The sequence below is a fragment of the Antechinus flavipes genome, chromosome 4 (assembly GCF_016432865.1).
Source record: "Antechinus flavipes isolate AdamAnt ecotype Samford, QLD, Australia chromosome 4, AdamAnt_v2, whole genome shotgun sequence".
In the NCBI taxonomy this organism is placed as follows: Eukaryota; Metazoa; Chordata; class Mammalia; order Dasyuromorphia; family Dasyuridae; genus Antechinus; species Antechinus flavipes.
Genome location: NC_067401.1, coordinates 237,661,375 through 237,687,568, shown reverse-complemented (window position 1 = coordinate 237,687,568; position 26,194 = coordinate 237,661,375). Strand labels below are relative to the sequence as shown.

The window sequence follows — 26,194 nt, the reverse complement described above, 5'->3', positions numbered from 1 at the left end:
TAACAAAGTTTTCATATTTCTTTGTGTCTTCTCCTGAATGTCTTTTTTGTCTTCTGCGTATTTAAAATTTTTATTGCTACTTTTTCTCTTCTTCATAATAGGATCATAGACTATAGGATTATAGAACCCTAAACAGGACCTCAGCAATAATCTAATTTAATCTCTCTCATTTTATAGACAATGGAACTAAGATCCATGGAAGTAAGGTGATTTATCTCAGATCAAAACATTGGTCTATAATATTGGCCTCTCAAATAGTTCCCCACTTCCAGTTTCTTCCTGTTTCAGTCCATGAAATTTATTGTTCCCAGATGAATTGTCATAAAACATTACTCTTTTTCATTTTATTTCTCTAATCAAAAACCACCAATGGAATTGAAAAATAAGACCCAAACTCCATGGCCTGGCAGCAAAGGTTCTCCATGAACTGATATCAAACTACCTTTCAGCCATCTCATCTGCTACTTCCTTACATATATTCTATGTCAAGCCAAATTGTATGATTTCCAATTTCTTAAATACGTCCCATGCCTTCTTGACTGTTTGTCAAGCTGATTTTTACCACTTAGTATGTCCTTAATATTATTTCTATTTATCAAAATTTTACCCATAAGGCTTAACTTAAATGCCACCTCTTCTATGAAGTCTCCCTTGATGCTTCTAACATGGCTTCCTTTTCTTCAAGAAGTATTTTCCCCCCTATTATGAACTACCATAATGCTTTCTTTTTTTCAGTCAGTCAAAAATATTTATTTAGTTTTTATGTGCCAAGTGTGCTGAGCATGAATGGTACAAAGAAAACTCATAATACTTTCCTGACCATTTCAGTGGGTACTTATAATTTACTATTTTTTAAAATTGCAGTAGTCTATGTATGTGTCACCTTTCCTCCCCTCCAACTCTATTGTAAACTCTCTAAAGGCAGAGACTAGGCTTTATTCATCTTACAGTCTCTATAATGAAGCCTTTATCCATGGCAGAGGATACATGTAATAATGTTAAAAATGACATAAGGAATCCAGCTAAGCAGTTGAAAATGTCTGCTTCACAGTAGAACTACACTTTCTATATAAAGAAATTTCCAAATAAGTCATGTAGCATGGGTCAAAATATGTTTATCTAACACTAAATAGAAGTACTATTTAAAAATACTTCAATATATCCAAGGATTTTTACATTCATTGATATAATTACAAACCTTCTCCTTAGGTCAGAGGTTCTTAACTTAGAGTCCATAAACTTGTTTTTAAAAATATTTTGATAACTACATATTATTATAATTGGAATTATTTTCTTTTGTTATTCTATGTATTTTATTTTATGTGCTTAAAAATCATTATCCTGAAAAGGGGTCCATAGCCTTCATCAAATAATCAGAGGGGGCAATGACACAAAGAAGGTTAAGAATCCATATTCTAGACCTTACTAGATGGTTTGTAAGAGTTGGTATGGCTGAAAATTTTAAATTTGGCCTTGAAGTCAATCTGATAATGAGTCTCTAAGAACCGAGATAAGCTGATATCATAAAACTAGATTTGAAAAGAACCTCAAAGGCCATTTAAGTAACCATTTCCCCTTTATAGATGAGGAAAATGAGACCCACAAAATGATATGATTGGTTTAAGATGACAAGGGGATTCAGAGATAGGAAAAGGCCCTTTACACTAGAGTCTGTGCCCTTTCTCAGGCAATAAACAATCCATCATCTGGATTTTCCATGACATTTTTCCAGGTTGCCATAGGATCTGTTATAGTTTAAGCTTCACCGACTCATCTTTTGGAAACTCAAGGTCACCTCTATGTCATAAAAAAAAAAACTACTTGAGAGGGACTTTAGTAGAGAACAGTCTATAATATGACTATAAAAGTGAATTGGTCTTTTATGTCCTTATGATGCACACAAAAGTTGTAATTAAATCATGACTAAATAAGCCTTCACCATGGTAATGTAAAATAATTAGTCAAACTGTACTTTTAATCCCATAAAATGGGTTTGTAAAAGCATTGATCTATAGCTGACTTTCTGGGTTAATTGGTATTCCTTTTGCCAGAGAGAGAAGCATTTAGTATATAGTATATGATACAGATTATGTAAAGTGATTTCCTATTTTTCTACTTCTTTGATCAGCAAGATTTTGAAGCTTTGGTTGCATTTATAGATATTTTTATATCTTTTAACAACTAAGTTGTTTTTTGTTTTAAATCAAGTGAACAACAGTCAATTATTCCAGCAGCACAGTGTATTGCAGTGGGATCAGACTCAAATAGGAGGGGCCACTAAAACATTAAAGCTAATAACCATTAATTAAGAATATCATAGCCCACATATTGACTTAAAACACCTCTTAACATTATCTATGTTCTGTGCAAAGCCTGAAGTAAAGAAGACTCATCTTCTTGAGGTTAAATCTGGTCCCAATACTCGTTGTGTGACACTGGGCAATTCACTTAACCTTGAGTTTACTCATATATAAAATGAACTAGGAAGGCAAATGGCAAACCATTCCAGTAATCTCCAAATGGTAGAATGAGTCAGATCTGACTGAACAACAATGAAAAATTATATTTTTATTTATTTTGTAGAAAGCATGTTCCAATTACATTTAAATTTGGTTCTGCCCATACTCGGATTTGACACCTCTGGTATAGTGTATAGAAAATTGGAATAAATTAGAATCAGATTATATTTAGCCATGTAATCTAGGAAAAATTATTTAACCTCTCTGAGCCTCAGTTTCCTTTTCTGAAAAGGGAATGGTCTGGACATAATGGCTTCTAAGGTCCCTTCAATATTGTAAAATATTTGCACCTATTCTCTGTAATCCTAAGAGTGAAGGACTCTTCAATAAAGTTAGGAAGATTTTACAAAACAACCTCAGCAACAGTAATGTAAGTCAGCAAATGTGCCTTTCCCATGATTCTGTGCAAGAATAATAGATCCATTTATAAACAGACACATCATTAAATGAAGATTCACAAACACTATCCTAAGATAAGTGGTTGTTATTTAAAAATGACTGTCATGTTCCATGACCTCTATCTACATGGATTTTTTGAACGAACAACTGGTCCTGATTTATTAAAAAAAATACCTGCTCAGTCTGTTCAGTGATGGATAATCTTGAAGGAGATTTTGATTGAATGCTTTAGTGGTTCCCTTAGATAGACTGAAGACTTACAGCAGGGCTCATATCTGTGCTCGCCAAGCCACATTTAGCAGGCTTAAATTGAGCAAGACTGTTCATTTCCCAGGGACCATTTACTATCTAATAGTGATAATACAACATTACCAGTCATGGAAATAAAGCTGAAATAGTGTCGTATAGCTAACAAAGTTACATAGATATAGGTAACTCTTCTCCTGAAAATTGTAATAATGCCTTGATTGGTCCTTAAATGTATTAGTAAACATATTAGAATGTGTACAACAAAATGGAAAGAGAAGTCTTTTATAGTTGCTTTTCTTTCCCTTAAGTCAATAAGCATTTATTTTTCTCTTGACTTTTGTCTTGTTATTGGACTTCAGTGGCTGGAACAGAGTGAAGTTGACAACTTTGCACAACTCTGCTTCATTTAAATCCACTTCCCATGCAAGTCAAAATATCACCTGTGATATCATTGTTCCCCTTTGAAAACAAAGGAAGAATACAAGAAGCATTTATTAAACCCTATATGCCAGGCACCATGCTAAGTGCTGGCAATACATTTACTAAGCATCTACTACATTACTAGTATCTTGCTAGGCACTCGAATAAAAAGAAAAAAAAGAACAAAGGGAAAAATGTAGTTTTTATTTTCAAGGAATTTACTACTCTTACACATGGAGAACAATGCAAATAGAAGCTTCTAAAAGGCAATGTGCCTTTCTCATAGCAGCATACATCTATCTATATTATTTTGAAAAAAAATTTTTTTACACCATTATCCTTTGCACTCACTTCTGTTCCGATTTTTCTCCTCCCTCCCTTCACCCCCTCCCCCAGATGACAAACAGTCCTATATATGTTAAATATGTCACAGTATATCCTATATACAATATATGTGCAGAACCGAACAGTTCTCTTGTTGCACAGGGAGAATTGGATTCAGAAGATAGAAATAACCCAGGAAGAAAAACAGAAATGCAAACAGTTTACATTCATTTCCCAGTGTCCTTTCTTTTGGGTGTAGCCATAGCAGCATATATCTTGAAGAATTCTAAACTCTAATCTGGGGAAAAGGATGAAGACTATGAAAATGTTCCCTAAATATGGGAAAAGACTTGAGCTAATTTGATTCTTGCATCATGACATTCTCATTGTGTTAAGACTCTGCCTTAGTCTCTATTCTTTCTATTGAAAATTGTTTCTGGGCTACTAACAGAATGGAAAAAAAGCCTGAAATTTTGGGGAATTAGAGAATCTACATTTGAGTTTTGTCTTCACTGAAAGTTTTCTCTCTACTAAGTCACTTAAGTTTTCCGGGCTTCATTTTTCTTGTCAAAAGAGATTGGAGGTCCTTTCTAGCTCTGAATCCTAAATTGAAACTCCAGTGCCTTGAGGTCTCTCTACTAAATTGAAATTCCAGTGCCTTTTCTGTGATGGTTGATCTGTTTGGGAGAAATAGAAGTGAATGTATTTTGGAAGAAAAATATTAACTCCCGACCCCCAACTCAGGGTATCTGAGAATATTGTTATCGCCCCAGCTCACTGATGTGTAGCAGTTTCTATCTTTTAATTAACAGCTCTGTCATTGCATTTCCTGTCATCAGTGTCATAGTTAATTACTCTTCTCATGAAATTTGTTTAGCTTAATCTGTGCTTGCACTGATTACTGTTTTGTGTCCCTGTCACTCTTGCTAATATCCTTTCATTAGTTCATAGTGAAATAGCAGACCTTAGAAAGAAAACCTGATTATTTTCAGACTAAAGCAGAAACCACAAGACTTGGCCCCAGAATTGCCCATTCCTCTAGTATAAAACAATCTCTTTATTTCTCTTGGGTCATTGTTTGAAAAGTAAATATTTTATTTCTTTATTTGGTGAGTATGTTGTTATAGACTTACCTAAGAACTCACTAGCCAAAGACTTATAGGAGGAAAGTGAAAAGAAAGGGAGAAGTCCTATGGTCTCTAAAAACATCTTCTGTGTAAGGGATTCTTGACCTGGATTCCGTGAACCTGTTTAAATTTTTTTTTAATAACTGCATTTCAATGTCACTGGTTTCTTTTGTAACACTATGGATTTTATTTTATGCATTTAAAACTATTATTCTGAGGAGTCTATAAGTTTCACCAGGTTGCCCAAAATAGGTTAAGAATCTCAATTTTGCATAAGCAGAGGAACAAATACCCCTAAATTCATGGATCTTACCATAGGGTCACTGAATTCAAAAATGAGCGGGATCTCAGTGACCATCTGGTCTAGTTTATATCTTAAAAGAATTTCTTTTACATTGTATCCAGCACATGGCCATCCAACTTTTGCTTGACATCCAAGGAGAACCATTGCTTCCTGAGGCGCAGGCCATTCATTTTGGACAGTTTTAATCTTTAACTTAATTAAATTATTTAAATTAATTTAATTTAATTAAATAATCTTTTATTATTTAATCACTAAGAAGTTTTTCATGTGAAACTTAAATTTTGTGTCTTCACAATTTCCCCCTATTGCCCTATAGGCCTAAGGCCCTATAAGACCTATAGGACAAAGCAGAAAAAAAAAAAAAACCCAACAAACAAAAAAAACTAATCTCAAATCATGTCACACAACAAATATTTGATCCATAACTATCATATTTTCTATCAATCTTCTCTTCTTCAGGATTAATTATCATAGTTCCTTTAATTAATTTGCATGCATGCTTTTGTATATGTTCAAGTTTCAGACTTATAATAGTTACATTTGACTATTTCTGGGATACTGAGAGGGGCATGGTCTACTGATGTTTATAAGGCTTGTTAACTGAGCTCATTAATTTTCTCTCCTGGGCTGTCTTCTCTTTTTTTCCCTATATTTTCTTACCTGATGATCTCATCAGCTTATGAGTTATCCAACTGTTGTTCCAGATGTATGGCTCTCAGCTACATATATGGTTATATATGTTATGTCTTTTCTGAGTTTCAATCCTACATTATCAAATGCCTACTGGACATTTTAAACTCTATATCCCATAAACATCTCAAATTCAAGAAGCCCAAAAGGAGCTCATTGTCTTCCCAAATCCTTAAGACCCTCTTCTCTTCCAAAATCTTCTATTGCTATTGAGAACATCACCATTCTCCTAGTCACTCAGGCTCCCAATCTCATTTTCATTCTCTCTCTGTCTCTCTCTATCTCTGTCTCTCTCTGTCTCTCTGTCTCTCTGTCTCTTTCTCTCGCTCTCTCTTTCTCTGCATCCCTCTCTGTTTTTCTGTCTCTCTCTTCCTCCCTCCATCCCCCCTCTCTCCTCTCCCTTTCTTGCTACCCTTCTCCAATATGTTGCCACATCTCACCATTTCTGTTTTCATAACATTTCTTGGTCCTCTTCTCTGGAAAGACAAAACTATCACTCTTGTTCAGGTCTTCATCAGCTCTCATCTGGACTATTGCAATGGTTTCCTGATTGGCTCCCCTTACTTAAGTTTCTCCCTGATTTAGTCTATCCCTTCCTCAGGTGGAGATGTTTTTCTAAATCTAGGAAATCCTAAATCTAAAATCTACATATGAGCAATTCAGCCTATAGTCAATAAGTGCTAGTGGCTCTATATTACCTCCAGTTCAAAAATGAAATTCTCTGGATTTTAAAAACCTTTAAAACCTATCTCCATCCTACTTTTCCAGTCTTCTTACTCTTTATTCTCCTCCCCAAAAGTTAAGATCTAGCAACAATGGGCTTCTTGCTGTTTCTCAAACATGTCACTCCACCTCCCATTTCTTTGCCTTTTTTTATGTTGTTTCCCCATTCTTGGAATGTTCCCTCGCTACACTTCTACCTTTGGAATCCCTTTTATTACTTCACTACTCAGCTCAAAGTCTGCGTTAAACAGCAGCTCTTTTTTGGTCCCCTACTTGCCTTCTATCTATTCTATGTGTATTTTGTTTGTCCCCATTTATTTACAGGTTGTTTCCTCCATTTAAATCTAAGCGCCTTGAAGACAGATACTATTTTGGCTTTTTTTAATGTATCTAGTGCCTAGCATACTGATTGACTGACATTCATGGAAAAAAGAGGGAATAAAATTTCAAGATCAGAAAAATATTGGATTTTCATGGCAATATAACTCCTTAAAGAAGTAGAAGCCCACAAATCCTTTACCTAGTTGCATGCTTGTAAAAAAAAAAACACACCAAACCACCAAACAAAATTTGTTTATAAGTAGAAGAAAAAATGATAATCTTTCACTTTTTATTTATAAGAGAGGGGGTTTAATCCTTCAAAAGTGAATGTTTCAGGGTATGCTTTAGGCAATGAACTTTTACTTTCTGGTATTGTAAATTATAATTTACACCTTTCCTCTGCAATTTTTTTTTTTTTTTTAGTTAAGATTACCTTAGCATGATGTTATTTGAAGCCACAATTCTGCCAAAAAATAATTTGAACTAGTCACCATAGCAGTGTTCTGGAGAAAAGAAGTCTTAAACTTTGAAGTATGTGACCTAGTCATTGGAGTGGGACATAATCTTGAAATTTATAATCTGAAGGTGGGAAATATCTCATTTTTATTGGCCTGTTCTTTATCTACAGTCACACGTTTCCAGTTCAGGTCCTTTCAGAGTGATCTTCCCAGTAGAAATGGCCTGAACAAATGATAGGCTCCACCTGCAAACTTTTGCTAGATCTGGCAGAATAGGTAGTTGGGAATATAGATGGGAATGTAGGTCGGATTTGAGTAGGAAGCTCCCTCCAGATATTCAGCTGCTTTGTTTCCTTAACTGTAAGTGTTATTTTAATGAAAATTAGAGTGTTGGGTTACAGTTGACAACAAAGCTCATGAAACTCTTTTGTCTCTGAGATGTCAATATATCTGATGCTGAAATAGGCTGTATCTGGGGCTTATTTCAGTTCAGTAATGAGTTCTTACTGATTTCAGACATATTCTAAAATTGCTTAAAGGTTTTGAGGATTTTTTTGGGGGGGGTCTTTTTTCTGAAATATAATTGATTCGACTTTAAGATAAAGACAGATACCAGCTTTGTAATAAAGAATAGAATGGTATTATTGGATACAGTTTTAAATGTTATAAGAAACTAAAAAAGGAATAACCACTCCTAACATGTTAGATTTATAAGAAATATAATTATTTCTTTTAAAAATTTAATATTTTCTCCCATTACATATAAAAACAATTTTAAAATTCTTTTGTCAATTTCTGAGTTCCAAATTCTCTCGGACTTCCCTCCCCCTCAATGATAAGGCAAACAATTTGACATGTATAGAAATGCAAAACACATTTCCATGTAAATCATGCTGTAAAAAACCCCAAAGACAACATTCCCAACACTGCAAGAAAAATAAGGTAAAGAAAAAGTATCTTTGATTTGGAATGCAATTATTTCTTGAATAACTTCAGTATTTAACATAGTTAACTGTGTCTAAGGATTTTTTTTTTAAAGGACCTCTGATTTCATTGATGAACAAATTTATCTACCAATGGAAAGTTGAATCTTTTATTCATTTTTCATCGTCTTAAAGAGAATGTTGTTTTGCAGAATGAAAACATAATAGTTTCTTTCTCATAGTTTCTGAAGTCTACTTACATTATTTTTTAAGGGGAACCATAATAATAAGCAGAACAAAGAACTGTATTTCATTCTATACACCTCTACTGGTTGAGTAAAAAAGCTTTTGAGAACAGGATTTTTTTTTTTTTAACATTATTTTGAATTTCCGGTTTGCTAATATTTATTTAAAAAAATGTTTTCTAAATCCCTAGTTTCTGTTCAGATGCTTAAGATATATGATTACATTTACATCTACATATATACATATATGTACACACTCACTTATATACATATGTACTTATTCATACATACACTTAGAACTTTTGTTGTTATTCAATCATTTTCTTTTTCAGGTCATTTTCTTCTTCAGGTCATTTTACAGATGAGGGAATTGAGACAAACAGGCCTAAATAATTTGCCCAGAATCATACTCCCATTAAGTGTCTGAGGTCACATTTGAACTTATCTTCTTGACTCCAGACTGAGTGCTCTATCTCCTGTGCTACTTAGCTGTCTTTCACATAGGGTTATTGTAAGATATTTCTTCTAGAATATCATTATAATCAACAAATAGTTCAGACTGTTCACTGATTCCTGATTTTGATTCTTAATACAATGTTTCTGGGTAAATAATTTAAATCTCTATGCATTTCAGGCAGCTCTGTTTTTTCTCTACTAAATCTTAGAGAAGTTAAAATTGGCCTAAACGGAGGGAAAGCCCCAAGCTGGCAAATCTGGCTTAAAAAAAAGACTAAACATTTTTTTTTTCCTCCCTGGGATAGAATTTAAGATCCCACAGTGGAACAACTGTTTTGTTTGTATGATTGTATTCCTTGCAGCTAACAAGGTGCCTGGTACATAGGTGGTGTTTGTTAAATTGAATTTGATTGGGTTGAATGGACATGATCTCTTCCTTCAAATTAATGATCTAAAAATGGAGATGCTACTGTGATGACTTCAGTTTTTAGTTGGATATTGTTTTACTTAAATCTTCATGAAACACTTGAACTTGGAAAAGAGGGCTGTTTTATGAAAATTAATTACATTTACCTCTTTACAGGGTAGCAGAGGAGAATTAGGACCCAGTGGTCCTCCGGGCTCACCAGGTAAACTGGTAAGTGATGCCTTTTAAAAAATTTCTCAGCTATATTTTCTATAATTCATGCTATTATAAGAAAGGAGAGATAGGTGAGCCAAGTCCAGAATGGAGAGGGAAACAATATGGGAGAAGTCATTGATAAAACATGTTTTATTTGATGTTACCTGGAAATGAAAAGTAGCAATATTTGAAATAGTATAACTAAAAATTCCATACCTTTGAGGGAAGAGCATGTTAATAGCTGAAGTCTGTGACATTTTTTTCTGAATTGATGAGAAACATCAGGTACCACATTTGGGTTGTGGTTGTTCCTGGAACTCAAGAGTCTGTTGCATGAATGCTGCCTTTTAAAACATCTACATTGCTTATTTACACAGCAAGCCCTGCAGAAGCCCAGACTGAAAGAGCCCACTGTTATTGAGGAATGTAAACCATGAGAGCTGGTGATCTCAAGTGGAAAAAAAAATCTATGAAGAATGGGCTGTTTAGAGGAACAAAGTTAGATACCTGACTTATATTTACTTCAGGAAATGGCAAAGCCAGCTAGGACTCCTATGGGCTGGTGGGACTGTATGAGCAGAGTGTTAGCTATTACATTAACTTTTTGTTTTTTGTGCTTGGTGATTTACAGGGTCCCCTTGGCAGCCCAGGCCTTCCAGGTCTGCCTGGCCCCCCTGGACTCCCTGGATTGAAAGGCGACAGGGTAAGGATTCAGATATTTTGTCGATGGGTATTTACTGCATTTTCTAAGCTAACAAATAGTTTTACAGAGAATCCGCTGACTAAATAGGAGGCTTGTTTCAACCAAATGGAAAATTTCCCTAGAATATAGTTCAGTCATACAAAGCAGATGAGTCTCTTTAGTGTGATGTAATGTGGTGCAGTGGAAAGACTTCAGTATCCTTTGAGGAGGGAAGTTCATTTCTCTAGGATTGTTTCCTTATCTATAAAATGAGAGACTTGGATTATAATGACCTTTAAATTTGGGAGATTATGGAAAAAAACAAAAAACTCTCTCCAGATGGTAATTGTTTATTGTCCAAAGAGAAAAGAACTATGGGTTGAAAAAGGATATTCACTTTATGATCATCAATTCACAGATCATTAGAAATAGAAGGGACTTTTGAGACCATGGAACACTAGGCCCATCTTGCTCATTTACAAATTAAGAAACCAAGACCCAGAGGGGTCAAATGATTTTCCTCAGCTCAAATAACTAATTATTATCAAAGCTGGCATTGAAATCCTGGTCTCCTGATATGTCCTGTCCATTATGCCACAGTGTCCCTCTCATTTTCTATTCAATTCAGTCAAACACACATTTATTCTGTGGTCAACATTGTGCTGGGTGTGGGGAGTACAAAGAAAGAAATGATAACAGTTCTTGCCCTCTAGAAATTTATGTTCAATTGGAGAGAAAATGTATACAGATAAGTTTATAAATAAGAATATATATATATTATATATATACATAGACATATCACATATTTATATATGCAGATGTTTTATATAAATACATGTATGTATTCACATATGTGTGTGTATATATACAAACATGCAAAGTTCATCTTTTGAAAGGGAGGATTAACAACTGGAGGTGATGGAGATAAGGAAAAAGTCTTGTATAGATGGTAGCAGTTGAGCTGCACTTTGAAAAGAAGTAGGGATTCCAAGAAGCAGAAGAATTTAGTATTCTTTTATCCCACTGATTTCTAAGTCTATTTTCAGGCTTGTCCAATTCTTCATGACCTCCTCTCTTTTTTGAGGGGGAAGACACTGGAGTGGTATGCCATTTCCTTCTCCAATTCATTTTACATATAAGGAAACTGAGACAAACAGTTTGCCCAGGATCACACAATAAGGAAATATTTGAGCTCAGGAAAAGGAATCTTCCCTACTTCAGGTCCAATTCTCAATCCAATGCACCTTTTAGCTGCCTTGGTCTGTCTATTCTTCAAATATTATTTGGATTTAGAATTTAGAGCAAGAAAGAACCTTAGTGATAACATCTAGTCTAATTTCCTCATCTATTAGATGGAAATACTGAAGTTCAGAGAAGTCAAGTTTTCATAAATATTAAACAGCAGAGCAGATATTCACACCCACATCTTTTGACTCTTGCCATTTATCTCCAATCTCTAATGCTCTTGCCACTGTTTTGTGTTGCTGCCTCAGAATGCTTTGTTTTTGATAACTTTCTTCTCTAATAATAGATTCCAGATCTTACCCACTTCTGCTAGTTTTCTTACTCATCTATGGGCTCCCAGGCTATCATATCTGGTCTATTTTCTCTATAGCTGCCAGAACAATATTCTTAAGACATCCTAAGATATTCTCCTGCTCAAAAACTTTCAGTAGCTCTCCATTAGTAATGGAATAAACTATATACTTTCTAAGACTCTTTACAATCTGAATCCCAAGTATCTTTTTGGCCTTTAATTCAAAATATACAACTATATCCCTAATTTTCTGTTCTGTCCATAAACTGTATTTTTGAACCTCGACACTTTTTTCCTACTTCTTTTCATTTTTACAAGCTATTCCTTAAAGCTTAGAATGAACTCCTTTCTTATCTCTGGCTTTTAGAATCCTTGTCTTGTGTTAAAATATTCAACAAAAGCATAAATCAAGACCTGTTTTATAACTTTTTGCTGATTTCCAAGGTGTGAATTTTCACACTGAAAATATGACAATGGGTTCTCAAACTGGTTCAAATTGACTCCAACACATCCCTATATACAAATTCTATCTACCTGATTTACAGTAGTAGTAGAATGTAAACTTCTTGAGGGCAAAGAATGTTTTCATTTTGTTTTTTTAAATGCTCAGCATTTGCTGTCTTGCATGCAAGACTTTTAAAAACTTTTCTCACTTGCAATCCCTTTTCACCTGAGAAATTTTTACGTGACTCCAGGTATATAGGTAATCAAAACATTTAGTGATTATAAATCAATTTCAAGACCCCCTTATATTCAGTTATGAAACCCCATAGAGGGTCATGGATCATAGTTTAAGAAGCTGGGGTTTAGTATATGCTTAATGTTAATAAATATTTCAGTGAATTGATTGTCATCAAGATATGATAGGGAGATATTATTCCCTTACTTTTTCCTATTATTATGGGTATAGGGAGATAGTTAATTTAAATTTATATTGTACTTTAATCCTTTTAAAAAATGATACCATTTTTTAAAAAGTTTTTTATTTTTCAAAACATATGTGTAGACAATTTTTCAAAATTAGCCCTTACAAAACCTTGTGTTCCAATTTTCCCTCCCTTCCCCCATGTCCTCCCCTAGATGGCAAGTAATCTAATGTTTAACATATATTGGACTACTTGCTTGATATTACTTTTAAAGTACCTAGTTTTGAGATAATATTGCAATGTCTTCATTATAGGGTTCAGTTGGTGAGCCTGGTCCAAAAGGAGAACAAGTAAGTCTTTAATTTGATCATTGTAATGTTTCATCAAATACTTTATGTGGTATTTAATATTGTGGTAAATTGCAATTGCTACTCTGAATTTGTGTGGATGTGGCTTTAAAAAAGGGGGACTAGTAACCTTTTTCCCCATGAAAAAATTGTTTGATTTTTCTTCCTAGCCACACACCATCTTCTGTTAATTATTGCTCTCCCTCTGGGCCTGCATGTGTTTGTTTTTTTTTTTTTTTTCTCTGAAAAAAAGAACCTCTCAGCATGTATTCTCCAAATTGACTAGCCTTTAGTAGTTTTAACATTCTGCAATTTCAGTAAAAGAATCATACTAAAGCTGTCTGATAGGTAAAGCAAATTTTTTTCCTCCTCTGTTCCTCATGCTTTGGAAAGAACATTTCTTCAAAGGCTTCCCAATGAATAAGCTAAGGATTTTAATGATTAACCCAGAAGTCCAAATGAAATTCAGGCCAAATTTTTTTTGGATTCTCTCTGAAGCTATTGCCTTATTTGGACTAGTACCACTTCCTACTAGACCATAAGCCTCTTGAAAGCAGATACCACACAAATACTTTTTTTTTTTTTTTTTTTTTTTGATTTCTGCAATGTTCAGCAGAAAGATAGGACCACAATAGGCAATCAGTAAATACTCACTTGATTGGCTGGATGATTAAAACTAAGTTAGGACAGTAATAATTTGAAATTTTTGCCTTCATTTTAGGGTCGTGCTGGTGAAGAAGGTGAAGCAGGAGGAAAAGGAGAACTAGTAAGGCGCTCTTATTTATTTCATTTCTGTTTTAAAGTGATCTCGCTCTAAATTTTATAAAGATTTTTGACTTGTTTTTCTTGGATTTAAAAAAAATTGCATGTTTTCTAATTGAAATCTATTTCATTGATTTCTGAAAAATCTGGACAGTTTGGCCTATAAGCTTACTTCTGTTATAGGTAAAATATATAAATAAAAAATTACTAAGTGGAATAAGGAGAAAATTTGGTTTCTAAACTCTTATGAACTTATTCTTTCCATTCCATCTTTTTGGGGGCAAAAAAGTACTTATCTCTAGATGACACATCTTTACAGTGAAAGAAGATTTGCATCCAGGTTGATAAGTAATTCTCCTATGGTATTCCCACACACACACATAATTAATAGTTTCTACCATTGAGAAAATGTGTTGGAGAGAGAGGATGCTATCCCAATTCTTGACAGACAGCTATCTTTTGAATCCTCCACTATAGTTTAAAATTTTTGAAACAATAAAACACTGGTGCAATGGATGGTTCTAGGAAATAATTGGGAAATTTATTTAGTCATCTCTGTCATTGAAACAACTTAAATTTTAAAAAACCCAACTCTTTTTTTCCCCTTTAAAGTAGGATAGAACATTTCTCATCATATTATTCGTTAAAACCATTTTTAGAGTGTAAAAGGCTACAAGAACTGGGATCTGATTTTCTATTTGATTTTAGAGATTAACTTTAGTCTAAATGTGATACTTCATTTAGCAAAATGGTCCTCATTATCAAGTAAATTTGGAAAAAAAGCTTGTATTAATTTTTCTCTGAGTCACACATATTTATTTCTAGGCAAAGAGAATGAATTCCATTTGCTTTCTAGTGCTAATTAACTGATGACTGACAATTTTGAACGAACATGTCTTTTCTATTAGCTGACATATCACTGGTGGGATATTTTTCTATTCACTTTTTTAATTATGAAAGAAAACCATATGTAGTGAAGTAGATTTTTTAAAAAAAAGTACTTCCAAGAATATAAAAAGGAATTTAGGTTTTGCGATTTTTAAGGCATTGGAACTTTTTATGATATTTTCACATTTTATGATACATTTTTATTAATTTGATCATATTTTCTCTAACATTTCAATAATAGAATCCAGTTTAGAAAGTTTTAAGCAAATTATCTCAACTGTGAATACATTGTACTAATATAATTTTATTTTATTGATTTAGGGAGATATAGGATTGCCGGGCCCAAAGGGATCTGTAAGTATGATGAAGAGTAATATCATAACAAAAATCAATAAAACTGTATAATCTTTGCCGCATTCTACTTTATGAAATCCATCTCTAACCATCAATCCTTCAAGGACTTGCCTCCAAGTAAATGAAGAACCAAATTTACTAATTTATTTAAATAATAGATTGAATCAATAGAAACCTCTTGCCATTATGGAAACACATTTAACTTTGGAAGTAACTCTGCTAAAGGCCAGTCTCTGTATTTCTTTAGGAATGACTCAGTCACCATTAAGTTGCAACATTTTTCCCAATTTTCTGCCCAAATTGGTCATTTTAAAAAATGAAATTGTATTCATTAGGGAAAAGCATCAGTATTTTATTGTAATTTCCTAAGTAATTATAAGATTGAAAAATGTTCCTTTGATTTTTGTAATCTATGTTTTGGGATATGCAAGTCGTGTTGGAGAAATGATGTGTTAAAGTAAGCACTTAAAGTGTATTTGAGATGGAAGACTTTGATCTTTTTTTTTCCTTGTTGTATCAGAAGTCTCACATTATTCAATATGAGGTTCAGAGCTTTTATGAAATCCTCCATTAAGGTAGTCGTAGTTCTCTTTTAAAATGCTTTTGATCATTGAAAACTGAAGGGAAATTTCTATTTGTGGCCCCGCCTGCTTATTAGACATTTAGAAGGTAGTTGACCAAACATTGCTTCATTTCTTTTTGCCAGTTGTGATACTGTGTGTGTGTGTGTGTGTGTGTGTGTGTGTGTGTGTGTGTGAGAGAGAGAGAGAGAGAGAGAAGGAGAGGGAGAGGGAGAAAGAGCGAGAGAGAGCGACAAAGCGAGAGAGAGAGACAGAGACAGAGACAGAGAAAGAGAGAGACAGAGAGAGGGAGAGGAAGAAAGAGAGGGAGAGAGAAAGAGAGAGACAGACAAAGAGACAGAGAGAGAAACAGAGAGAGAGAAGGAGAGGGAGAAGGAAAGACAAGAGGGAGAAAGAGAGAGAGAGAGGGAGAGAGACAGAGATGACAGAGAGAGAGAGAGAGAGAGAGAGAGAGAGAGAGAGGGAGAGAGAAAGAGAGAGAGAGAGGGAGAGAGAAAGAGAGAGAGAGAGAGAGAGAGAGAGAGAGAGAGAGAGAGAGAGAGAGAGAGAGAGAGAGAGAGAAAAGATGGGAGGGAGGGAGAAAGATGGGAGGGAGGGAAAAAGAGAGGGAGAGGGATAAAGAAGAGGGAGAGACAGACATACTCCTATACTATTAAGGCTCCTAATGTTCAAAGGGCATTATGTACAGAAACTCTTGAAGTTATAGTAATAGCTAGTATTTTTATAGCACATAAGGTTTTGTAAAGCTCTTTACAAATATTATTGCATTTTCTTTTCATAACAATACCTCCTCAGATAGATGACATTACTATTCTATTTTTACCAATGAGCGAACTGAGGCAGGCCCTGATTAAGTTACTTACCCAGATCACACAGCTAGTGTTTGAGGAAAGATATACACATAGGTTTTCCTGACACCAGATCCAGTACTCTGTCCTGTCACCTAACTATATCAGTAAATGTCAAGTAGATAGCATAGGTCAGGAAAATATGCAAAGAAAATTTTCAAAGAATTTTGGAGTGAAAAATTCTTCTTCCATATATATATATATATATATATATGGAAGAAAGAGAGGGAGAGAGAAAGAGAGAGACAGACAAAGAGACAGAGAGAGAAACAGAGAGAGAGAGAAGGAGAGGGAGAAGGAAAGACAAGAGGGAGAGAGAGAAGGAATACTCAGAGTCATATTGGCTCTAAGGACTTAAATGACTGATTCAGTCAAAAAAAGCTGTCCATTGATTAAAAGTAAGAAGAGAGAAAATGACTGTTAATTTTATTTGAATTTGGATCAAATTCCTAGTTATTAAAAAAAACTGTTAATGAAAAACAATGACCTTGGATTTGCTCCTTTCCCTGAATTGAGCCAGAAGTTATTAACAGAATATATCCTGCCCTTCCCCTTTCCCTTTAATTCAGGAGAGTCCTAGACAGAATTGTGACAGAATTGCCCCTTTTATTCCCTTTCTGTATCCTTTGGACATTCTAATATAAAGCTTTAGAACTGTCACTCTATCCTTTGACTCATGATTGTGACTTTTCACCTAGGACTGCCCTTTCCAGGTGTACTGTCCCCACTCTGAATCTTTTTTGGGCAAAAAGTATCTGTCTTATATCCTGATTCCACCAATACACTTTCAGTGTGACTACAAATGTGTGTCCTCTGTTGCCAAGGAATGACTCAAGAACTCCACAGTGTATTGCTGTAGATTGCTTCTGGTTTCTTTCCAGCTGTTGACCTTCAACTATTCTGGATCATTACAGGGACTTCTGGGAATTTATTAGCATTTTGTAGAATTTCTTTAGCACTACTAACTCTCATTTCCTATTGTCTAGCATATAGCCCTTGGTGCCACAATTTCCCTAGGAGGATACTTTTTGGCAGAGGCTTAGATGGAGGCCAATCTTTTGTAAAAAAGGAATGGCAAAAATAAAACATTTGCTAAACTGTGTTTGCACATAAGGTAGTAAATTATATTAGTTTATTTCTTATTTTTTGCTCTTTAGTCTAGAATTTCTTCTCTTCTTCCCTTCCTTTCCCTTTCTTTCCCCTTTTCCTTCCCTTCCCTTCCCCTTTTCCTTCCTTTCCCTTCCCCTTTTCCTTCCCTTCCCTTCCCCTTTTCCTTCCCTTCCCTTCCCCTTTTCCTTCCCTTCCCTTCCCCTTTTCCTTCCCCTCCCTCCCCCTTTTCCTTTCCTTTTCCCTTTTCTTTTTCCTTTTTCCTGAAATTAGCTCTTTCTTAAAGGATAATGTTAAATTCATGATACAGAGCCAGGAATATGCTGCTTTTATAAACACGCTTTCTTGAACATTAATATTCTCTTGCAGCCTTCTGTTCTTTTATCATCTCATTCATATTCTGCAAACAGTAGTACATTGTAGCTGCTTCTGCCACAAATACCACCAGATAGTTTGACAAAATGTGAATTTAGTTTATTTTTATTAGAAATGATCTTTGGATGTGCATTATGGTAAATGCTTTTAAGAGTACATTTAAAAATAAATTTCCACCTTCTTTTACATATGTGATTTATATTTAAGAAAATATATAATTTGGGGGCAGCTAGATGGTACAATGGTCTGAGTACCAGCCCTGGAATCAGGAGGACCTGAATTCAAATCCAGCTTCAGAAACTTAACACTTACTAGCTGTGTGACCCTGGGCACTTAACCCTGATTGCCTTCCCCCCCAAAAAAAAAATTATGTGGTTCTGATATAGCTGAATTTGTAGTTATAGGATCTGGATTCAAATCATAGTTCTTCCATTTACTGTCAATATGACTTTAGGAAAATCCTTCATGATTCTTTCCTCATCTTTAAAGTGGGGAAGTAGAATAAATGATCTATAATAAGTGATCTTTTCAGTTCCAGTCTTCTGATGAATGTTTTTAATTCCTTCAGTTCTTAAGTCATATCATTATGTTCTCTCTCTCTCTCTCTTTCTCTCTCTCTCTCTTTCCCTCCCCCCTCCCCCGAGGCAATTGGGGTTAAGTGACTTGCTCAGAGTTACACAGCAAGGAAATATTAAGTATCTGAGATCAAATTTGAACTCAAGGCCTCCTGACTTCAGGCTGGTGCTCTGTCCACTGTACCTCTCAGCTGCCCCTCATTCTGTTCTCTTATTTTAATCTCTTCTTTGTGACAATTGACATCTAGATAGCAAAATGTATAGAGTACTGAGCCTAGAGTCAGGAAGATATCTTTCTAAATTTAAATCTGGTCTCAAACACTGTGTGATCCTGTGCATGTCACTTAACTCTGTTTGCCTCATTTTTTTCATCTGCAAAATGAGCTAAAGAAGGAAATGGCAAACTAATCTAGTGTCTTGGCCCTGAAAATCCCACATGGGTTCATGAAGAGTTAGACATGACTGAACAAAATGCAACAATTAATTTTATTGTCATACTCCCTACCCTGAATTCTTTGCTCCCTAATATTCTCCATAAGATATTATAAGAACTGAATGGTCATTTCTTTCTCTGAAAATTTTTTTTCCTGAATTTCACTATATTGTCATTCTATTGTGGCAATCTAGCAGCTGTTCTTAAAATGGCTTTTTTGTCACCTAAAAAGTTAATAGTACTTTTTCAGTGTTGAACTTACTGCCAGGCAATTACTTAAAACATTTCCATGGATTTGGTGCTATCATAATCTATGCAGTGCTATAATATCTATAATAATATTGATAATATGTGATAAAGAAATGGGAATCCAAAAAGCAGATATGGATCTCATGATATTTCATTTACTTTTTATATATTTTAGTAGTTAACATTCCATAGCATTTTTAATAGTTTGAGATATACAGAGAAGAAATAGCATCCTATCATTTATTTCCAGCTAGAAATCTAAGATATTGATAAATTATAGACTGATATCATATGCTTTGCTTGATGATAAGAGAGTAAGAAGTATTAATAAAATTTTGACTATGGGCTAACTACTCTAATAAGCACTTTACAAGTCTTATTATATTTGATCTGCACAACAACTCTGGGAAGTAGGTGCCATTATTCTCTCTCTCTCTCTCTTTCTCTCTCTCTCTCTGTTTCTTTTTCTTCTTCTGTCTCTCTCTGTCTCTGTGTCTCTGTCTCTGTCTCTGTCTCTGTGTCTCTGTATCTCTCTGTGTCTCTTTGTGTGTCTCTCGTCTGTCTCTCTCTTTTTCTCTTTTTACTTCTTTTTCTTTCCTGAGGAAGACCCAAGTTCAGTGACTTTCTTAGTGTCATATAGCTAGTAAGTGGCTATGTCCAGACTTACATTTAGTTTTTCTTAGTTCCAGGATTGTGTTCTATTTGGTGTGTCATCTAAGGGATTCTAGGTGATTTGTGGCACAGTAGAAAGAATGGTGAATCCTGGAGTAAGAGAACTGGAGGTCAAATTACCTTCCTAGATGATCTTGAACAATTCAGTCTTTGAGCCTTGGTTTTTCATTTCTAAAACAAGGGGATATTGGACTAGGTGATCCATAAGATCCCTTTCAGTTATAAATCTTACTACTTCAGTTCCCATGATTCATTAGACTGTGAATTCATTGAGGGCAGAGACTGTGTTTTGCCTCTTTTTTTGTATCAAGCAAACAAACAAAAAGATAAAAATATGCCTCTATCACATTCAGTCTCTATAATTCTCTCTCTGGATGCGATTGACATTTTCCATCCTAAGTCTATTGAAGTTGCCTTCAATCGCCATATTGCTGAGAAGAGCCATGTGCGTCACAGCCAGTCATTACATAATCTTGTTGCTATTATAACTATGTTCTCTTGGTTCTAGTTGCTTTACTCAGCATCAGTTCATGTGAGTCTTTCTAGGCTTTTCTAAAATCAGCCTGCTCATCATTTCTTATAGAGCAATAATGAGACTTAGCACACTTTTTGGCACATAGTAGGTGCTTAATAAATGTTTATTGGCTGACTGGACTGTCTGATTGATCACCAGCTTTTGTTTAGACAGGTGTTCAGGGGCAAGGGGAAATACACCTTCCCTCCCAAAAAGCGGGGGGGAAGGAATGAGCAAATTTAGCATCCTTAATGTGGATTCTCATTTTTGATACATGTTAGAGGGCAGGATTTGGAGTTAGGAAACTCTATTTATTAGCTGTTTGTTCCTGGGCAAATCACCAAGCCTTCTCCAGCCTCAGTTTTCCTATCTGTGATACTAATAATATCTATCTCATAGTACAGAAGCTTGTTGTGAAGATAAAATAACATCTTGGATATATTTGCAAATCTTAAAGGGAGATATCAATATTAACTATTATTAGGTAGCCTTTGAAGGTTATCAAAAAATTCATCACCCTATGGACAATGTGGTCATGATCCACTTTGATTTTAGAGAAGTCAGAGGACTTGAATTCAAATCCTGCCCATCACTTATGAGCCTGTATAACCTTGAATAAGTCACTTCACTTCTCTATGCCTTAGTTTTTCCATCTGCGAAATGAGACCCCTTAGCTGCTAAGATTCCTTACAGATTCCTTACAGATTCTTGATCCTCTGATGTAAAGCCCACATATAGTGCAATTGCTAAAGTCTTACCATCTTAATAGGATCAGTCAGGCCTTGCACTCTGCTGAAATAGACTTTGAGAGCTCACAGTCATTTCTCTGCCATGATGAGCAATTGGAGTAGGACTTCGGTGCTAAATTTCTTGCATTAATAAAAGAAAGTCAGTATCTTCAAAAACACTATTTAATTTGAAACATTTAACCTTGATTAACAAAGACACATCCAGTTTCAGTTGCTACTCACATCTGACAGAGAAGTGATGGACTAATCTTTAGAATGAGATGAAGATAGCTTTCAACATTCATTTTTGTATAACTTTGTGGTCTAAATTTTTCTCCTCCAGACCCTCCCCAAGACAGCAAGCAATGTAATAAAGGTTAAATATATGTAATCCATTTAAATGTATTTCTATATTTGTCATGTTGTACAAGAAAAATCAGAACAAAAGAAAAAACCAAACAAACAAAAAGGTGAAACTACTATGCTTCAACCCATATTCAGTTCCCATAATTCTCTCTCTGGATATTATTGGCATTTTCCATCCCAAGTCTATTGGAATTTTCTTGAATCACCACACTGGTGAGAAGAGCCAAGTCCATCATGGTTGATCATCACACAATCTTCTTGTTATTGTCAACAATGTTCTCTTGGATCTGCTGACTTCACTCAGTATCGATTTATGAAGGTCTTTCCAGACCTTTCCAAAATCAGTCTGCTCATTATTTTATATTAGAACAATATTTCTTTACCTTCATATACCATAACTTGTTCAGCCAATCTTCAACTCAATTCCTTGCTACTACAAAAAGAATTGATACAAACATTTTCCCTTTTCCTTTTTAACAATGTCTTTGGGATACAGACCAAGTAGTAACACTATTGGATCAAAATGTATGCACAATTTTATAGCCCTTTGGGCATAGTTCCAAATTGCTCTACAGAGTGATTGGACCATTCCACAATTCTATAAACAATGTATTAGTGTTCCAGTTTTCCCATATCCCCTCCAACATTTATCATTATCTTTTCCTGAGATAACAGATTTTTGGACATAATTGACTTTGGGATTTGTTTTGCTTAAATATGCATGATTATTATAAGGGTTTTATTTTTCTTTCTTTTTTTTTTTGAATGGTGGAAGAGGCAAGAAAAGATAAATGCTTGACAAATGAATGAAAATAAAATTAATCAGCATTTAAAAATGGATTTATCATTGGGTTTTATATTGCCTCATTTCCTCTTAGGTGGGTAATCCTGGAGAGCCTGGTTCAAGAGGGCCTGAAGGGTCACGTGGATTGCCGGGAGTGGAAGGATCTAGAGGCCCTCCGGGACCACGAGGCATGCAAGGTGAACGAGGTGCAACAGGTCTTCCTGGTATCCAGGGCCCAGCCGTAAGTGTTGGTCTTTTCACATGATTTTATTTTCTAATCTCCCTAGAAAAAAATATCAATTTGTATGGAAGGATGCTGGAACAACCTTTGAAAATTCATATAATACAAGTCTATTAGGTAGATTTCCCAAAGGTAGCAGGCCCCTGCAGCTCTATTTCTTTATGCCTATTTTCTTTCCCTTCATTCCTAGTTCTTCCTAGTCTTCAGGAAAAGGATAAATTACATAAACTAGTGGATAAGTGCTTGATATTCTTATGGGGTAATATGTCCCTTGATGAAAAGTATTCCATGATTGGGAAGTTCAGAACCGAATGACTTTAACCCCCTGAGATATGTAGGAATATGTGCATTTTATGAAAAAAAAGTTTATTATTACCAGAAGGGCTATTTGTGGCAGCCCACACCATAGACAGTCATCCTGAATGCCCGAGTTCTTATCCCTCTGACACTGTTTGTCAGCTCACAATTTAACAGTGCCTTCTTTATAGCTCTGCACATAAACTGCCTTTTCTCTTTCCTATCCCAGGGTAGAGCACCAACGGATCAGCATATTAAGCAGGTTTGCCTAAGAGTTATGCAAGGTAAATACATTACAACAGTTTGACTATTTTGTGCTTTAAGGAAGGTGGAATTTGGATAACTCTGTCAGACCTATTTTATTGAATGTGTCACCATCAATAATATCTTATAAACTCAAAGAAAAATAATTTAGCTTTCTGGATATCTTGCATTTAAAAAGCTGCTAGTGCCCTGGGGACATACTGGGAAAGCAATTTTGCTATTTTTAAAAAAAAAGTTTTATTTTTTTCCCCTGCCTCTTTGCTAAGAGGATAATTTGTAAGAGGGCAGTGTTTTTCTGCTTTCTTTTGTCATCTAGCTAAACTTTTAGAGTATTGTGATAGAGGTATCTTTGTCTCCTCTACATTGTTTTTGTTTATTTATTTATTTTTACTTCTTTACATTTTCGTTTGATGTAATCCAATAAGTAAAAGCCAAATGTGTGTCTAGTATCAAAAAAAGGAAAGAAAGGAAAAATGTGGCACATCCTTGGACCTCCAGCAACTTATCAGTGTGACATACCCGAAAAAAGGCTGTAAATGGCTTTTCCCCAAACCAGTGGATCATTTGCAAATAGAAATGGAATACCAATCTGCTAATGGGGATATTAAAATGCCAACAGATCTTATTTTTCATTCAGGGCTAAATAATGTTCATACCTTCTTAGGTAATCACTAAGTGTTAATTTCTGAAAATGATGACAATGATTAATTTCTGAAAGTGCCATCGACTAAGTCTTAAAAAGCCAGCCAATGTCATAGTGTGCCTTTTATCATGAACTTTAAGTTGGTTTTGAAATCATAAAGGAAATGATAGTATAAGAAATGGTCTATTGCTGAGATATTGAGGTATTTTTCCTTATAACCTGGTCAGAAAGAAACTCTTCCATGAGAGAAAAACCCTTATTTGGAATACTTGATTTTTAAAATGCCTTATCTGTTTTCCTATATTCCATGCAGTTATGGAAATTCCTGGAATTCAAATCCATTCAACTAACAATAATTAGACATGTGTACAAGCCTCTGTGCTAGACAAAGGAAATACAGAGATTAAGAATGTAAAATACCTAGAACTAAAGAAGCAATAAAATATGCAGCTTGTGCATATTTCTTTTGGAAAACATCAATTTAGGTATCTTTGCTATAATTTGGTCGAGAAGTGGTATTTTTTTATTCAATTTTTAAAAAATCATGTAACTTGAACATGAAAGTGATTGTTTCCCCTTCTCAAAATATGTATAAGATAGGATCAATCAAGATATTAATAATTTCTTAGCTTTTTCAAAAGTTATTTTCTTTAAGCCATATCAACAATTATAAAAATATTCATTTCTAAAATTCATATTCTTTTCTATTCTCTAAAAAACAGACTTCCATTTGTCATAAACAGCAATTTTCTTCCCGAGGCTTTAATTTTGTTAATGGGATAATTTCCTTGTTTGGCATTGTTCTCCATGATCTTGTTGAAGATTCATAGTCTATTTAATGGGTTCTGAAAAAAAAGTACAAAAGGGTATTAATTTTTAAGACTGAATTTGACAGCTTCAATGAAGCAGGTTATTTTTAATTTCCCTCTGTCTGTTACAAGTATGAAAAGACTTTGGAGGAAATATTTTCAAGAAAACTTAAAATTATGGGTTATTTCTTGAGACTTCTTGACTCCCAGAATGCTTTTAGTTGTCAAAATAAACAAGCATGGCTGGAAAATGGAGATAAATCTGAGGTGAAATTTGAATATTAATTTGTAGGCAGAAACTTGGTCCTCATCTGGGTCTCTATACCTCAATGATATTAAATAGTTCATCCTTCTTTTCTAACCTATCTAGGATAACGGGGTACCTACTTATACTTGGTCACTTATTTAAGTCATTTCTAGCCTTTTGGAAGATTCAGGTTGTATTTTGAAACTTACAGAACCCTTTTTTATGGTCAAAAAAGCCTGATATTTATTCTGTGTGCTCTCTCTCCCGTCCACCCCAGAAAATGAGGTTTCTGAACAGAAAAATAATGGAGAAGTTATGATTAATTTGATTAATCTCACTGTTGGTTATGAAGATTTTTTAATTGATAGGGATTGCTTTATTGTTTTGCTTATATCTCCAGCACTTAGCACAGTGCCTAGCCCACAGTAGGTGCTTAATAAATGCTGATTGATATGTAAACAGACTTAGGAATTCATACTTGCTTTAATTTGCGTTACTTCTGTATTGAAAATTTTTTTTTCTTTATTACAGAGAATTTAGCTTTGATGGCTGCTAGCTTGAAGAGACCTGACTCAGGTGCTTCTGGGCTACCAGGAAGACCTGGACCACCAGGTCCACCTGGTCCTCCTGGAGAGAATGGTTTTCCAGGCCAGATGGGACCCCGTGGCCTCCCAGGTCTTAAAGGTCCTCCTGGTGAACTTGGTTTGAGAGGTCCTAAGGGTAAGTGATTTTTCGTTATTAGAAACAGTAATATTTTAGATATTATGCAATTGAAATCAAGAAACATTTATGAAGCATTTGCTACATGATAAACCCAGATTATCTCTTTACTTATGGGGATTTATAGGAGGAATAAGGATATTATTTCCTTACATGAATATGTATGATAAAAAATATCCCTTCAAAAATTTGGAAGGGAGAGTTAACTTTTATCTAGAAAGATGAGGGAAGGCTTCAACGGGGTTAAAAGAACAAAAGAATTGCAACAGGTAGAGATGTGGTAGAAACATTTCTAGACTATGGGGGATGATCTGGGCAAGAGGACAATGGATTTTTAAACTATTAGAAATTCAGTTCCAATTTAATGCAGAGAATGTGAAAAGGACTAGTGTGAAATGAAGCAAGAAAGGTAGATTGGACCAACCAGATTGTGGAAGGCTTTCAATTCAAGCTAAGAAATTAAAATACAAGTTAAGAAGTTACTATTTTATACTGTAGGCAAAAACAGGGAGACAATGATGGTTT

The 26,194-nt window shown here is 34.7% G+C and overlaps 1 protein-coding gene across 1 annotated transcript in view; it reads left to right on the top strand.

The window, feature by feature from the left end:
* COL9A1 (collagen type IX alpha 1 chain) overlaps positions 1 to 26,194 on the top strand; it is a 126,357-nt gene that overhangs the window by 83,821 nt on the left and 16,342 nt on the right. The window contains exons 29-36 of the mRNA XM_051996710.1: positions 9,742 to 9,795; positions 10,412 to 10,483; positions 13,180 to 13,215; positions 13,934 to 13,978; positions 15,184 to 15,216; positions 22,543 to 22,689; positions 23,216 to 23,270; positions 25,481 to 25,669. Coding sequence (XP_051852670.1) covers positions 9,742 to 9,795; positions 10,412 to 10,483; positions 13,180 to 13,215; positions 13,934 to 13,978; positions 15,184 to 15,216; positions 22,543 to 22,689; positions 23,216 to 23,270; positions 25,481 to 25,669 — 631 coding nt within the window. The remainder of the gene's footprint in view (positions 1 to 9,741; positions 9,796 to 10,411; positions 10,484 to 13,179; positions 13,216 to 13,933; positions 13,979 to 15,183; positions 15,217 to 22,542; positions 22,690 to 23,215; positions 23,271 to 25,480; positions 25,670 to 26,194) is intronic.